The sequence below is a fragment of the Aspergillus ruber genome, assembly GCF_000600275.1.
Source record: "Aspergillus ruber CBS 135680 unplaced genomic scaffold scaffold00035, whole genome shotgun sequence".
NCBI lineage: Eukaryota > Fungi > Ascomycota > Eurotiomycetes > Eurotiales > Aspergillaceae > Aspergillus > Aspergillus ruber.
Genome location: NW_024467331.1, coordinates 183,630 through 198,477, shown reverse-complemented (window position 1 = coordinate 198,477; position 14,848 = coordinate 183,630). Strand labels below are relative to the sequence as shown.

Here is a 14,848-nt window from a genome sequence, read left to right as displayed (position 1 = left end):
CTAGGAATGGTCTTGCTTTTATAGTGATTGCATTCAGTGAATGGTGCCGTTGATCTCTCGTTTTCTCTTCTACTTTTTTTTCTGTCTTAGCCTCATCAGCACCGGTATTAACTTCTTGGCTTTTTCCTCTTTCTTTCACTTTCTCGGCGGACGCAAATTCCAGACTCTGCTTCAACTCAGATGGTAATATTGCCTTGCCTGCTGAGATATGATAAATTGATTGGACATGAAGATCACACATCACTGGTCTATCGATCTATATTCAGAAACTGGATTCCAAGTACCCGAGAAATCCATATCAATCTAATCCTTGATCCATCGTGCTCGGTATTTACTACGAGAACGGACTGTTCTCGAATTGTTTTGGAAGCTAAAAGCAATGGAATATCTTCAAATGGAATACAACTGGAACAGGCTCGACCTAGAGCTCCGCTCATGTATGAAACAAGCAGAGCAGCCTCGTGCTAAGCGGAAAATCTGCGGACGGCTCTAGATTGCTTCCCTTGCTAACCGTTTTCCTTTGCCTCGCCCAAACAAACAACACCCCTATGGCCTTGTTTAACGATGACTGCTCTCTGAAATACTGGGTATTTTGTGCTGTGGTTGCAAGTGGAAAGAGGCCGGTGTTTGTTCTCTGCACCCGGCACGCGTTAATATCTGGGAACAAAACCCAGTCGACTTTACAGTGCCCCATTTGAGTATACCCGAGAACATGTCGCGCATTTTATGGTATACAGGTACGAGCCGTTTCCATTCGCGCGGCCCTGCCAGTGAAGAAAGAGAAAGGCTCGTGCGGAACCTCTAACGAAGACAGCAAATTTCCTGTGGAATCATATGGTTACAGCTTTAATTACTCATGATCAAATTACCAACAAAATATTGGCGGAAAGCTCGACTTAGGCCCATAGATACGGGAAGCAGAAGACGCTTACTCCCAGTGGCAGCCCTATACCAACTGCGCATTTAATTGCTTCTTGCAGTACATCCTCCTTGTCAATATAACGTTCGTTTTATTTTGTTGAATGATATTCGCCTGTCAGAATACCGGGGTGACTGGTGTGCAAGATGTAAATCGAAGGGCGAGGGTGCCCTGGCTTTTTTGCTCGCTGTGGAGAGGCTCTGGGAGCGAGTCCTCATCTTCCATTTCATCATGTAGAGCGAGGCATTCTTCCAGTGAGTACCTAGCAGGAAGAGAAACTTATCTTGCTTAAGGAAGTTATAGCATCACACATTCGAACGATAATCGACGTGCCTACCTTACCTGACCTTAACAACCTTTGCCAAAATGATTGGATATACTGAAGCGGTCCACAACAAATATCTTCTATACAAGCTGGCCCCAAATCATCACTAGGCCGTGAGTCCCAGTATAAAAAAAAGCGATCATCAGCTGCGATACGGCCAAGAGGTTAATGTATATCTAATCGACCTTGAATTACTCCAGGATGCTGCTGCACCATACAAGTCCTTGTCGGTTCTGGGCAGTGAATTTATGGAGTACTTGATGAGGTGAAAGCCACTTTATTCCCTTTTTATTTGGCTTCTTATAGAGACATGCCACAATAGGATGACAATGCCGCTATAATCACCGGGCTACTTTGGCGCTGTCGCAGACGTCAATGAGACAGAAAATTCCATTGAGCAGCAATAGCTTCTTGATCAAATAAATGTGAGACGTACTTCCCATTGTCACAATGGGCCAAATGGCTCATACGTCGCGAATGTGGTCTGACTGACGCCTGGAAGCCCTGCCCGAAATGACAGTCTTTTGCGCAGGTGAGGTATTTTGGGTGCTTTATCGACTGCTGTTGATATACAACAGTACATATCATGACAGTAATAGTCCAATAGAACCACAGGCTGCGGTGTCATATCTATGTGCGAGGAAATCCAGCGTCTTCGCGTCCTAAAGGTAAATGAGGTTGGATACCTCAGAAGAAAACGTTGGAGGGCCAATAAATGAAAGAAAAGGGCAAAGTGGATATTTTTTTACCTGTTTGCGTTTTGCGCAAGCAACCAGGAAGCAATTTTGACGGAATGCAATAATAGTAGTTGTCTACTGAGGCGACCATGACGGTACGTTATACATAGCCGTCATGCTACGGAAGCCCCTCTAGAGACTGATTACTTATTTCATATAATAGCTCAATAACGACATTTGCCTACGCTTAGGACGCAGTATCCCTGACACCATATGTGGTAAGCTCTGAACTGATTGGTCCTGACTATCCCATTATTCGTGGTTTCCATAGAATCTCAGAATATGTGTCATATTCAACGGCCGGACGACGTTCAGTTTAAGCCAGCGTGCCTCTAGAAATACCGAACTCTCGCACAGATCCGGCTACTTTCATGAAAATGTACTGAGATTTGGTACATGTTGGCTTTCTTGTTTAATAAGTTGCTGCCATTTTCCAACTTGGTTAATATATACGGGGAGCTGTGGGTTTTTATCAACATTGCTCTGGTTTCTATTTCGAGAATCAACTCATGACGAAAGACTTGAGTAAACTGCTCAACAAAGTTGACAGAGAAGCCTTCTTTCAATGGGTGCCTGTACAACGGAAGAGATTCTCACGTCACCATCTCAGTGATAGACATCATTGCTTACCATCAATAAAACCCTAGGCCATGTCTCCAGGTTTGTACCACGACTGATCGATACACTTGTCTCCGATGAGCCATGGGATCTCCTAGGGAGCATATATAGAGGGTATATATACGCCGCCCGGGAGCAGTCCGGACTCAACGCGAGCTCCCCTGTGGCCTGGCTAGCTTGATTACCGGGAGAGAGTATATAATAGGTTTCGGTATCGTTACGCTAGGACCCTGAAAAAAAAAAGAAAACAAAAAAGGTCGGAAGCGTAATGCTCAGTCACCCCAACGTCCCGAATACCATATTTGTGACGTCTGCTATTTCGGCCTAACCAGCCAACAGCACTCGTTGTCACTAAATTAGATGAAGAAGCGTTTGCATTTGACTGGTAGCATCAGCAACGGCACGCCTTCAAGCTTGCACAATTGCTTAATGTCCTAGCGAACCCCACAGGATTGAGGCTAGAATGGCTCGTATTACAGCACACTGGCTATTTTGAAGACACCGCTGCTGACTATATGTCTTGCAAATTCCTGCGTTAGTTATTCTATGGCGGTTTCATAATTTCCACAGCCAGATGAGGACGGCTTGCTGGGATAAATCTCCAAGCATAAGAAGAGACTACAACGTCGACACGTATCGACCAGATCGTCAACTGGGGGTTGGCTGTATAGTAGGTGAGCTGCAATGAATATACCAATATTGCTTGAGCACTGATATAGTGACAACAAGGCGGTCCTATCATGACAATGCCTGAAATTCTCGAGACAAATAAGTCAACTGCAAACCAAAGGACCAGCAACAAGTGGTTTTTAAACTTTCTCAGGAATTGTCGGGCTCCCTTATGGGCAATCTGCACACTCACAGCCGCCCAAATGATTCCGATAGTCCTAATTTATCTCATAGTTTAATCTAATTGAACAAGCTAAGTGCACTTTTCCATTTTACAAAATAAGCCTGTGAAAATGATCGGACTAGCTATTGCAGGACTCATTTTTTATTACTGGACCTAGATCATCGTATAGTCTTGTGGGGGCTAAACAACTCCCAAGAATAGATCAAGATAATACCTCATCTTGAAAACAATCACTTCTGTAGGATGAAGCTGTTGCCTGTCTATGGGAACCCAAATCCAGTATGATATTAAAACTGGGGCTTCTGGAAACTCCCAAGCCGTCTACGAGGTAAACGAAAGCAAATTATCACGCTGACATGCTATATAATCCAGGAAGACCGGAAAATGCTGGCTTCCCACTGTTACGCGAGCGTATGGATATCACGCATAGGATCAGAAATACCACGCATTAACTCATATGGATGGTGCGGGACGAAGTGGTCTTCACTAAATCCAAACTTCTTCCCAGCACAGCCGCAAATTCGGCTAGGGTGGACTGGGAAGCACATCGCCGGCAGCTGGTGCAGTATATGGCGCATGCCCGAGCCACTCAGGGAATCAAACCACAAGAGATGTTCGGCATTCTGATAGCTGGGCCTAGGGTTCAACTTTATCGTCTTCGTGGCCGGCAGAATATCGTGCGGGACTAGGGTATACCGCGGGTATTTGACGTGGTTGCTGATTTGAATGAAGATCCCAAGATATCTACCTGGTCCAGGAACAACCTTTTCATATTATCAACGTCGCCTGGTTTCCTCCGCCCAGGCCGAAGACGAAAGTCCTTCAAATACTCGCATGGCATGAATAACAGCATCGCTAAATACAACATTGAAGCCTCTAAGTATATTAGCGCTGAAGATATGACTTCCCTCGCTTCCATGGCCTAGGATAGCACTCAATGCATTGACTTCTTTCACCATCTCTAGAGACTTGCATGCAGCTGGCATCTGCGAACCACTGACTTACCTGCAAGATTTGTTTCTTGATCTGTAGCTTGTACTCGCCGTCTCTTTTTTGTATTGGTTGTGGGATTATTGCAGTGGTAGAGAAGGTGCTAGTTGATGCTTCTTTCTTCAACTTGCCCTTGGGACTTATCGACATCTTTTCGGTTTTTGGCCAAGAGAATGTCACCAAGAAACCTTCGCTTGTAAGGCGGGAAGAGCCTGCTTTTCCAGATTGCAGGACTCTCGAAAATAACTTTCATTGATCGGGACGCATATCGGAGGCTTAGGAAGTCGGAGGTTGGTAGTTAATAACTATCACTTCTCGAAGTTTAAGTAGAAGGTACCGAAACAGTTCGTTATATTCTGACACAAATAATCAGCCTTGAACGAGTCCAATTCTGTGTCGCTGGCAGTCGCGAGATGTATTCCCGGATTTTGAGGTCGTCAATTGTCAGTTTTTTAATAGGTTGCCGGTCAGAAGGCACTCTACAAAATTGATGGACTTCACCGGTCAGCAATGAAGGAAGTCAATAGACTCATGATAAGTATGCTCTCTGCAAGAGTACTCACAGAAAAAATCTCGGGGACACTTTGCACGCCTCATAAAGCCAATATAAACCGAACCCACCAGATTCAAAACGCCCCATGAGAATCACCCAACAGTCCAGGTGGAAGGCAAAACCATTTTGTCGACATGGCTTTCCTCTGCATATGTAAGTCCGTCTCCCAGCCTAGTTCCATGAACTGAGTACCCATTGTCAACCACGTTTTATTTTCGTCGAGAAGGAACCTTGGTAGATCAGGGCTGTCGCGCATCATCGAGCCCACGCCGGACAGACACCATTGGGGTTTTGTGTACTGCAATTTCTAGGGTTGGTGGGACACGGTATACCTTTGGGAAATAACTTACTTGCCAGGAAACGTCTTACTTTCTTAGCGCAGTGGCCATTGGGTAGCCGCAGGCAACGCATTTTGGCATTACCATCGTTCTTATGCTGGTCGTGCTATCTCAGCAATACATAGAGAGAAAAGAAGAGAAGGAGATGATGAATGATAAGATATGGTGGGCTTAGGAAGCAGAAGACAAACAGCAAACGAGAAAAGAAGTCAAGAGACCAGCTTGAAAAGGACCATGTATAAGGCGTCATCAAAGAATGGAAAGCTGAATGGCGCAAACAGACAAGCTGCATTATATATAGGGAGAGAGAAAGAGAGATGAAAAAGATGTGTGCCCCAACAGTCACTTGTCTTCCAAGTGGGCAGTCCTCATTCGCATTCACGTTTCCTACTTGCAACAACCCGTCAATCCAGTTTTATTCTACCGCTTCCTAGACAGATAACATATCTTCCATGCACTGGTCTATATATTTTGATTCAACGCACTAGCAGCTGACAAGGATACGTTGATGATGGCTAAAACTATCAAATCTATAGCATCCGTGACCGGGTTGAAGGCACGACTTTGTTAATCCTCAGCAGTAAATTGTTCTGGATCAACTGGACTTGTCATTTCAAAAGTACGTGAGCCTTCAGTCAGCCTCTGATAAGTTGTTAGCTAACCGTCTAGGTACAACCATCAGGTCCATGGACACCAATAACAACACCACTCTACTACTATCGACGATTTCGGGGCCGAAATGTGGAATTCATGTATGTCTATACTTACACATACCGGCATTTGTTCATTCAATGGCCCCTCTGCCGCTTAACAACTGTGCGAAATGAAATAGCTTTTGGAAAGCCCACCGTGATATACACTCAAACCCTACCAGTCAAAACAGAATAGCCCTGCTCTATATTACAGCCCCAAGTCCAATAACGCCAACCTCACCTTAACCCAAGCAGAAACACTGACTAATTTTCCCATAGCAAGCACAGTATCACAACATCATGTGGCCATGCGAGTAGGGTAATGAATTAAACGCCGACATGCCATGCAGCAGACTAGTCATATCAGCAGTGGAGCGAAAAGCACTTGTATTGCTCCTCATACATAACTCCGTACCACGTTCTCCAGACTTGCTTTTTATATGGCATGCGCTGCTACACGCGACCCCCCATGGTGATGGTGGCACATGTCATACAGTGCACAGATCTGCAATTTGCCGGTAGCGTAGCGTGGGTTGTCTACCTTGTCTGTACTGTATTCGAGTTCTCGATTCGAGGCATGCGAGAGATGATTTCCTCAATAACATTAAAGTATTACCACAAGGAACGTTGCACGATTTCAAAAAAAGAAACCAAGAAAATGAACAATTTTAAGACTATATACAAGAACACGCCACAAGGGTATGAAAAAAGCAGACAATCATCAAAACATAACCAGAAATCAATCAGAATCAAGATCGAGATCGAGATAAAGAAAACAAATACATAATCATATAAACATGTCGGACATCACGTTTATCAATCATCAACTTCAGAAACCAGGCAGGAAAAATGAAACGCTCCAATCAAAAGCTGATGGATATCAGCCGTCACCAGAAAAAGAGTAAAAAAACGCCGGGACACCATGGCCACCGTGGAATAAATCAGGAGAAGGCGAAAAAAAAAAAAGAAACGAAAAATAAAAAGGTGCCAGGATCTATCGTAGATGTTGATAATAAATGGTTAAAATCGAAGAGAGATGGAATGAGCGAAAGAATAACAAGGATTATGCCACTCCGACCACTAACGTCAGCTTGGAGTTGCGCTGGATGGCGGTGTCGAGATCACCGTCGTTGTTTAGGTCGACCACGGTGCCAGAGGGTTCGTCTTTGTATTGCACCACGATGCTGTCGCCGATCTTAAGTCGATCTGTGAGTTTCTCCTTGAGTTGCTGGAGGTTGATGTCGCTAGGGACTCGGATGGCGATCAGATCGTCTTGGAAGAACACCTTGACTTTCATTGCACCACCGCTCGCGTTACCGCTCGAGCTGGACACTTGCGTAAGGGAGCTGGGTTGGCGGTTCATGGCCGGGGGGCCTCCGTTGGAGTGAGAGATGGATCCTTGGCCCCGCTGGTGAGAGGTCCGGTCGGGTTGCGCGCTAAGGTGCACTTGGGATGACTGGCGCGAAGCGGTGCGCGAGGCCTCTTGTGCTGACGAGGATTGGTGCGACCCGGCCGAGTATCGCGCATCCTCCCCGAAAGCGCTCGGGTCGATTTCGAAATCGCCTGGGCGCGGAGCAAACAGTTGACGGACCAATGTGCAGCGGCCAATGTGCTGGGGCATGGACAACAGTTTCTTGATGTACTCGTCTAGGTTCTGTCGGCGGCCGTTGGAGATGGCATCGGTCACATGGGTAACTGGTCCGGGCATAAACGGCAGAGTGCGAGCTTTGCCACGGTTCCCGGCCTCGTCCTCGAATTGGGTCAAAAGGGCGATCTGGAAGTCGTAGAAATCATGGTAATATCGCGACAGTTCCCAGCAACGGCCATCCTCCATCTTGGCTTCAATGATATACCAGTATTTATCATTGTCGAAACAGTATCGAGGAATAGACGCTGCGACTGGGGCCATGAGCGGTGGTGGGTGGAAATTTTGCGGGTAGGGATGCGAGACGTGGTGCGAGGACAGCGTTCCTTTACTGGGGTTGCGTTGATGGAATCCCTATACGTTGTCAGTAGCGATCTTCACCTCTAAATTCTGGGCGGGTGCATACATAAGTGTTGCCATTCTGGCTCATGTGGCTCATAGACATCTTATTGACGCCCGCGGTGATAGACGGGACACCACCGCCACTGCCGCCACTGCCGCCGCCGCCGGCAGACGCAGCAGCTGAATCGATCTGGCCCAGTGTGATGCTGCTGTTTTTGTATTCGGCCGTCATCTTCTTCCACTCCTCAACCTTGGGGACTCCAGCGCGCCGGACAGCGTCGAGCGGATCCGTAACGGCTTGACCGGATTGCATGTCCCGCAGTTCGAGGAAGGAGACGGGAATGAGACCAGGACCACCGAGACGACCGATAGGTTTGGCGACAAACCATTCCGGATTAGATAGAGCGATAACGATAATAGCCTCGCCGGCCTTGGCGTCGAGTTCATCCGGTCGCTCCGCCTGGAAATCATATTGAACGACGCCGTAAACCATAGCGCCCGAACCTCTGCCCATTGTTGACAGTCGCGGGAAGGAGATAGACGAGGACTTAGACGGGGAGGAATGATGCGCAGAATCGGAGGAACCCAAAGGGGAGAGCAAGCGATCCGAGAAACCCGAGTCGTGAGGTTCTTTTTTATGGTGATGCTGGTGGAGGTCGATCAAGGAAGAAGAACGACCGCCAGCGGCGGAACTTTCTCTGTCGTTTTTGCCGACGACCTCGAAAAACGACACGGGCACCAGCCCCCTGGCACTAGGGATGAGAGGATTACAGGCTTCGTACCAGTCGCCGTCGTCCTCCCTGCTGATGACGTGAAAAAAGTCACCCTTGCTGAAAGCGAGTTCCTGGGAATTGGAGTGGTCGGGTTGGTAGTCGTAGAGGGCTTTGATGACCTAAAAAATTGGTAATGAGCGGAAGTTTTGATAATGATACACAAGAAATATAGAAAGATATGTATATATATATATAAACACAAACAAGAAGAATATAAAAGAGTACGCAAGAAGATATAAAGAATGTGAGATTTGTTGTGTGGGTGTGTGTGCAGGTGTGTGCGTGTGTTTGTGTGTGTGCGTGGAGTAGAGTAATGATAATTAATGGTGGGGAGAAAAAGGGGGAAGACCAAAGAATAAGAAGAGCCTCAAAAGGGAAACTCACCTTTTTGGGTGGAAGAATGGCAATAGCGGATTTGGGAGTCAGCGAGAGATGGTGATGGTGTGGTTTGGGGTCCTTGTCCCCTTTGAGGGAGCGACGGATGGCCTGTTTATTAGAACGAGAACAGAGTACAGATGGGGAGACAGTTGGATAGACTCACCTTCATGCCTGGGAATATGAGGGATATGAGACAGTTCAAACAATCGCCGAGTATTGATGAATCAGACGAGTAGTGACCCGACGGATGATAGATAGAAAGAAGGAATGATGGGGGTCGACGTGATAGCGTCGGGATGCGATGGCGATAGACTTTATAATATTAAACGAACCACAGGCGTCAAGAGGAGACAAGAGGAGACAAAAGGACCATAGGTGGTTGTTGACAGTGTTCCCTGGGTGGCTGTAATTTGATCGCCTCTTCTTTGGCGATGGCTATTCCTATGGGTTGCGATCCTCTAGGTTTCTCGAATGTCCCTTTTGTTCTGTTTCCTTGGTTCTTTTCTTCAGTTAGTTCTTCAGTTCTTTCTTCAGTTCTTTCTTCAGTTCTTTCTTCAGTTCTTTCTTCAATCTCTCTTTTATCACTTGCTCAACCCGGTGGCGGGGAAAGGAGGGAAGAAAATCAAGAGGAAAATCAAGAGGCGAAAAAAAAAAAAGGCTGTCTATAAGGCAATCTGATGATATTCCAGTCACAATCAATCAGCAATCTACTTGTCCGTCTGCGGTCTAAAATACTAGTACATTTTTAATTATCAGTCTAGTCCCCTTGTGCTGTGCTCCCCCGTACTAATTGCTTTCTCAATTTTCATCCTTGTGTTCCATGGCGCGGCTGTCAATCCGGCCCAGCGACAAACATCGGCAAGGATTCAAGTGCATGCTATAGATTTACGGAGTAAATACTAGAATAACTATGCAGCTCTCTCCGGAATACAGCGTATATACTCCCGTACAGTACACATGCAAGGTAGCTGAACACTGCCTCGGAGCTTCTATACAAAGACGTCGAGCCCACCGATTCTGGACAACAAAATGCCTCGTGGCCGACAGGTGGACCGGGGCGCTTTCATCTCCAGGACCACTTGTTGGACCGTTCGTCCCGACAAGACAGCAGCCTCGGACATGCTGGCTTTTGATTTGTATTTCGTGGTGGATGTGGTGGAGTTGGGCTGCATTTCAGCTGCTGCCGTGCCAATTTTCGGGTTTCCACTTGTTCCTTTATTTGCCGGCACTTACGACTGCTCCGTACTGTGTCTCCCGGTGTAGAAAACTAACGGTCTATATTGATAACTGTACTTGTACTCGTATCCTAACTCTGTACATTCGCCACCGATCCATATTGCAAAAAAAAGAAAAAAAAACCCCCCAGGGTATAACTCCGTAGATGCATCATCGCGAACCCGTTCCCGCTGCATATCCCATGTCTCGATCATCATAAAAGAAAAACTATATCTGTCCCTTGATGTCAACCACCCGATGCGCCTCATTTTTGGACGCTTCAAACATCTGCGTAGCTAGGCCGCCCGTTAGCAGCTTCACAGCCCCGTCTTTCTCCTGTAGTAGCTCCCCCGACGTGTGCTCCAGCACAAATCGGGCGCTCTGCTCGTCCGACTCGAATCCTAACTCTTCAGTGATGAACCGAATATTCACATCGGGTTTATACCTGTTTTTTGTTAGCTTCATTCCAAAAGATGCGGAAAGGGGTAGAACTTACGCTTTACAAATTGCCGTCAAGGCCGACAGGCGTTCGCGGTCCACAAACATGTCCATCAGATAGGCTCCCATGTTCGGAGTGTCCAAATACAGCTGGAAAAACCGATGGTAGTTCCCCAAGGCCAACGCCGATCGGACGTCCAGGGCATGCTTCACGGCCGGATCCCGCTTGTCGGCCGCCCTCAAGTCCGCTAACGCATCATTCATCGCCGTCCAGTTGCGCGTGTGGATGAAATACAGAATGCGATATGCCTTGAACTCCGTTGGGTGTCCGCCAGGTTGCTGTGTATACAACGCGCGCAACTGGGTCTGGCACTGATTATACTCACCAAGATCTCCTTTCTCCAGAGCAATCCGCGCATGGATTTCGTACACGTTCACTGTAAACTCATTCTTGATGCGCTGCACTGTCAAGTCCTGTCGTAATGATTTGAACTGGTCGCAGATGTAGCCATAGTTATTGTCCCGTTTCCATTTTTTCTTCAGCAGGTCCAGCGTCTTCTGCAGCACCGGGAGTGGTCGCACAGTGTCCGGGTTCGGTGCAGATGTCAATCGGAAGTAGTTCTTCTCCAAATCCTGGCACCGTCCGACAATGGGGCCTTGGTGGACACTAACAACGGGCGATTCGCCACGTGGGGACGACGGCGACGACCCGTATCGGGATCGGGGTTCTTCAAACCGTTTCCGCCGCAACTCAAGATTAGCTTTCGACTTACTTGGGTTCTTGTAATCTGTCCGCTGTCGTTTGTCTGTGGGGCTGTAAGTCACTCGATCTTCAAACTTCTGGTCACTGTTAGTCTGTCTCCATGGAGGAGATATATCATTCTTCGTATCCGCAGGCGTGTACTCCGTAGACTTTCGCTTTCGCGAGGCCTCCTCACCCCAAGCTGACACGCTGGGGTTGGCCAAGATTCTATTCCGCTCGTTCTGTACCATGACCTGCGGTAGGGGCAGGGTATCCCAATTGATCGTGTCAAGCTTGTCACCCTCTGCGGCCTCGGTAATAATCGATTTCAACTTGGCCTCCATCTCTTGTCTGGTGACGCTGGGAATCTGATGTTCAGGTACGAAGCATCGTTGTACATACGACCGAAGAGGGGCGGGCCAAGCTACTCGTTTCCGTGGAGCTTCCGAGGTCGATTGCGATGGAGTGGGTTTGGGTTGAGCAAGGCTACGGCGGGCTTGAACTGGGATATAAGCAGGTGTCGCTATAACAGAGGTTAGCAGTGGTCTCAATGCGGAGCCTCCACAAAGGCTATAATTACCATGTCCATGTCCGGAGAAGGGAGTCGTGGCAGTCGTCGTTGCTGACGCTGTTGTGCGCCATGGTGGGATTCCAGAACTCATACCGAAAACTGAAAATGTGCAAGAAGAGATAGAAAGAAAGAAGAAAGACAGAAGAATAGAGAGGAGAGAGAAACAGGAAAGGAGCAATGATAGAAGTGCGAAGAAGACTACGAAAATGACCTTATGTGGAACCCCTATACTCTGTACAGCAGCAGTACACCAAGAGATTCGAGTGGAATATAACACAAGAGACAAAGACAAGAGTAACCGAGAATGTCAGAAGTATAGACAAAAGGAGCAAGATTGTCGGGTGAAAAGGAAGACGGATGCATCGAGACAATCGAGGAACAAAAGAAAAGCACTGAATTTGCTTAGGAATTATAGGTGCGGTTGTGGCCGTTGTGGGTTCCCGTACCCCCCACCCCCAATATGACGGTCCCTTCAGTTCTCCAACATGTCCCTCCATAGAGCACAATCTGCGGTCAACTCTTTCTCTTCCCAAGTTCTAATAGTGGAGAGATGCTGGCTGCATTTACTAGATGTTTCTCAAGGCTCTGGACCTGACCACCGCTCTCCGTCCATCACTTTTACCCGATGAGACTCTAATCTTTGTCCAGGACGCAGTGGGATTGTATGAAGGGTGAGCCATCTCTCGCCCTCTCCAAGTTGTTTTCTTTGTTTTATGGTCAAATTGTGGTTATATACTCTTAAATTTGACGCATGCTGACCGGTTGGACAGCAAATATAAGGTCCCAAACTACCAAAATGGACACGCCTATCTTACTTCCCACCGAATCTGCTACGTCGCCGTGGACGAGCCCCGGAAATACTCTGTCGGGATCGACTTGAAGGAGATCGACAAACCAGACTACCAAGTACGGAATTGTGTACACCTTTAGACGTTAGCTATGGACTGACGTCTCTCAGGCCGGCTTTTTAAAGTCGTCTGCGAAGATCGTTCTACACCCGAAGCCGGCGAAGAACAAGCTTGATACTTCCAAAAGCGTGGGCAGTAGCCCGTCAATACCACAAGCCTCGAATCTTCAACCTGCCAAGACGATTACTTCGCAACTACGCGCCTCTCAGCCAAAGTCACCGTCACCGAAGCCCGTGAATGCTACCTGGATTTGCCCAATATGCTCCTTCTCGAACCCTGTGCCATCCAACTTTGATCCAGCTACAGCCACGGCGTCGACTAGCCTTCCCCCTTGTTTGGCATGTGGTATCAAACCCCCTTTCACAACGGTGTTGAAGGCTGCGGTTTCAGCGGCAGCTAATAGGGAACCTGCAACACCTCAACCAGGGCCCGAGAGCTCTGTTCCAACTGATGGGAGTCAGCTGCAATTTCCTTCGGAGACGGGCGCCTCCGTTTCTTGCCCTCGATGTACTTTTATGAACCACCCGTCCCTTGCAGAATGTGAAATATGTGGTGCTCCGTTGGCCTCCGTGAACGGCTTGCAAGTGCTCAACAGTGACCAGCGCCGTTCCGAATCTCCTGCTCCATTTTACGAACAAGATAGTATCAAAAATACAGATACAGCAGAGAGCGTCAAACTTTCATTTCGCGGGGGTGGCGAGAAGTCTTTTTACGAACGATTAAAGAGTGCGCTAATCCAGAGGAAATGGCTTCTTTACGACGCTCCACCCGTGCCTATACCGTCGCTGGCTGCTTCATCCTCGAGCCCCGGAGCAATAGTGCCAGCTGCGAACACGGGATCTCCGGTACCTGCTAGATCGATGGCTGGGATTGCAGGCCTTGAGCGACGTGGTTTTGAGGCTCGCAAGAACAACGAGTTTGTTATTGGCAATGCATTTGAGGACCTTGAGGCCTTGATGGCATCCGCAAAGCAGATTGTTTCTCTTGCAGAAACACTGGGTAGGGAATCAGGCTTGTCTGGTGGCGAGGGCACCGTGGAAGCCAATGCAGTCCTTTCGGAATCCGCTGCTGCCCTAGGGATGTCAACGACAAAGGACATGCTTGGGTCGGGGGCGGAGAATCTGTATTTGTCGGAGCTGTCGCGAAACCTGGCAGAGTATCTCACAGACGATCGGAAAGGTATTCTACATAAGGAAGGCGGTACTATGAGCCTTATCGACCTCTGGGCCATCTTCAACCGGTCTCGAAACGGTGTGGAACTCGTTAGCCCGGCCGACTTCCAGCGAGCAGCAGAACTATGGGAGAAACTTAAGCTGCCTGTTCGTCTACGTCGCTTCAAAACCGGTCTTCTCGTCGTCCAGCGATATGACTGGACTGACGAAAAGACTCTTAAGATACTGCAAGACTGGATGGAGGAGCTCCGGCGGATACCACCGGCTGAGTCGGTGGCGTGGGATTGGAGCCTGTTTGGCCGCGCTGTGACGGCACAGGAAGCTGCACAACGCTTCAAATGGAGCGTCGGAGTTGCGGCCGAAGAGCTGGAAATGGCTGAAGATAAGGGGCTTCTATGCAGAGAGGAGGGCATCGAAGGTCTGCGGTTCTGGAGGAACTACATCACCTCTGAACCTGACCAGGATATCGATATCGGTGTATCTCTACTTGCGCTGTAGACTCTTGTTCACAGCTATCAGGAGTATTCATTATCACAATAGAATAATAGTCAACGCTTGCTGAATCTAATACATCGTACTTTGTTCACCCGTTATGTAGCGATCACCGCAATCGGCGGTGGATCGGTCCGGTGACCCCGC

At 48.0% G+C, this 14,848-nt stretch overlaps 5 protein-coding genes across 5 annotated transcripts; 2 read left to right on the top strand and 3 right to left on the bottom strand.

Annotated features, from left to right (window-relative positions):
• Nucleotides 1-3,853: 3,853 nt before the first annotated feature.
• On the bottom strand, nucleotides 3,854-4,592 carry EURHEDRAFT_406092 (uncharacterized protein; the record flags this gene model as incomplete). Its single annotated transcript, XM_040780439.1, has 2 exons — nucleotides 3,854-4,216; nucleotides 4,458-4,592. 2 exons carry the CDS (start codon nucleotides 4,590-4,592, stop codon nucleotides 3,854-3,856), a joined length of 498 nt encoding a protein of 165 aa, XP_040635125.1.
• A 2,358-nt stretch (nucleotides 4,593-6,950) lies between these two features.
• On the bottom strand, nucleotides 6,951-9,463 carry EURHEDRAFT_244491 (phosphatidylinositol-3-phosphate-binding protein BEM1). Its single transcript, XM_040778079.1, has 4 exons — nucleotides 9,327-9,463; nucleotides 9,170-9,271; nucleotides 8,077-8,904; nucleotides 6,951-8,024 (listed from the first exon to the last, which is right to left on the bottom strand). The coding sequence occupies exons 1-4, from the start codon at nucleotides 9,330-9,332 to the stop codon at nucleotides 7,089-7,091; spliced, it is 1,872 nt and encodes a 623-aa protein (XP_040635124.1). The 5' UTR covers nucleotides 9,333-9,463; the 3' UTR covers nucleotides 6,951-7,088.
• Nucleotides 9,464-9,957: 494 nt separating this feature from the next.
• On the top strand, nucleotides 9,958-10,707 carry EURHEDRAFT_244543 (uncharacterized protein). The gene has a single exon (XM_040778080.1). It carries the CDS (start codon nucleotides 10,074-10,076, stop codon nucleotides 10,542-10,544), a length of 471 nt encoding a protein of 156 aa, XP_040635123.1. The 5' UTR covers nucleotides 9,958-10,073; the 3' UTR covers nucleotides 10,545-10,707.
• Nucleotides 10,420-12,490, bottom strand: EURHEDRAFT_389596 (SAC3/GANP domain protein). The gene is made up of 3 exons (XM_040779788.1): nucleotides 12,139-12,490; nucleotides 10,875-12,081; nucleotides 10,420-10,823 (listed from the first exon to the last, which is right to left on the bottom strand). Exons 1-3 carry the CDS (start codon nucleotides 12,218-12,220, stop codon nucleotides 10,607-10,609), a joined length of 1,506 nt encoding a protein of 501 aa, XP_040635122.1. The 5' UTR covers nucleotides 12,221-12,490; the 3' UTR covers nucleotides 10,420-10,606.
• Nucleotides 12,491-12,626: 136 nt separating this feature from the next.
• EURHEDRAFT_416491 (ESCRT-II subunit protein VPS36) lies at nucleotides 12,627-14,794 on the top strand. Its single transcript, XM_040782967.1, has 3 exons — nucleotides 12,627-12,800; nucleotides 12,900-13,035; nucleotides 13,088-14,794. The coding sequence occupies exons 1-3, from the start codon at nucleotides 12,700-12,702 to the stop codon at nucleotides 14,705-14,707; spliced, it is 1,857 nt and encodes a 618-aa protein (XP_040635121.1). The 5' UTR covers nucleotides 12,627-12,699; the 3' UTR covers nucleotides 14,708-14,794.
• Nucleotides 14,795-14,848: the final 54 nt, after the last annotated feature.

Excerpts from the sequence above, each read along its gene's own strand:
- EURHEDRAFT_244491 (XM_040778079.1), bottom strand. Across the intron at positions 8,905-9,169 it reads CCATTCTTCCACCCAAAAAG|GTCATCAAAGCCCTCTACGA; the intron begins GTGAGTTTCCCT and ends CCAATTTTTTAG. Across the intron at positions 8,025-8,076 it reads GCCAGAATGGCAACACTTAT|GGATTCCATCAACGCAACCC; the intron begins GTATGCACCCGC and ends GACAACGTATAG.
- EURHEDRAFT_244543 (XM_040778080.1), top strand. The coding sequence starts at position 10,074 with ATGCAGCTCTCTCCGGAATACAGCGTATATACTCCCGTACAGTACACA.
- EURHEDRAFT_389596 (XM_040779788.1), bottom strand. The coding sequence starts at position 12,220 with ATGAGTTCTGGAATCCCACCATGGCGCACAACAGCGTCAGCAACGACG. Across the intron at positions 12,082-12,138 it reads CTTCTCCGGACATGGACATG|CGACACCTGCTTATATCCCA; the intron begins GTAATTATAGCC and ends CCTCTGTTATAG. Across the intron at positions 10,824-10,874 it reads TTGACGGCAATTTGTAAAGC|GTATAAACCCGATGTGAATA; the intron begins GTAAGTTCTACC and ends AACAAAAAACAG.
- EURHEDRAFT_416491 (XM_040782967.1), top strand. The coding sequence starts at position 12,700 with ATGTTTCTCAAGGCTCTGGACCTGACCACCGCTCTCCGTCCATCACTT. Across the intron at positions 12,801-12,899 it reads GCAGTGGGATTGTATGAAGG|CAAATATAAGGTCCCAAACT; the intron begins GTGAGCCATCTC and ends CCGGTTGGACAG. Across the intron at positions 13,036-13,087 it reads TCGACAAACCAGACTACCAA|GCCGGCTTTTTAAAGTCGTC; the intron begins GTACGGAATTGT and ends GACGTCTCTCAG.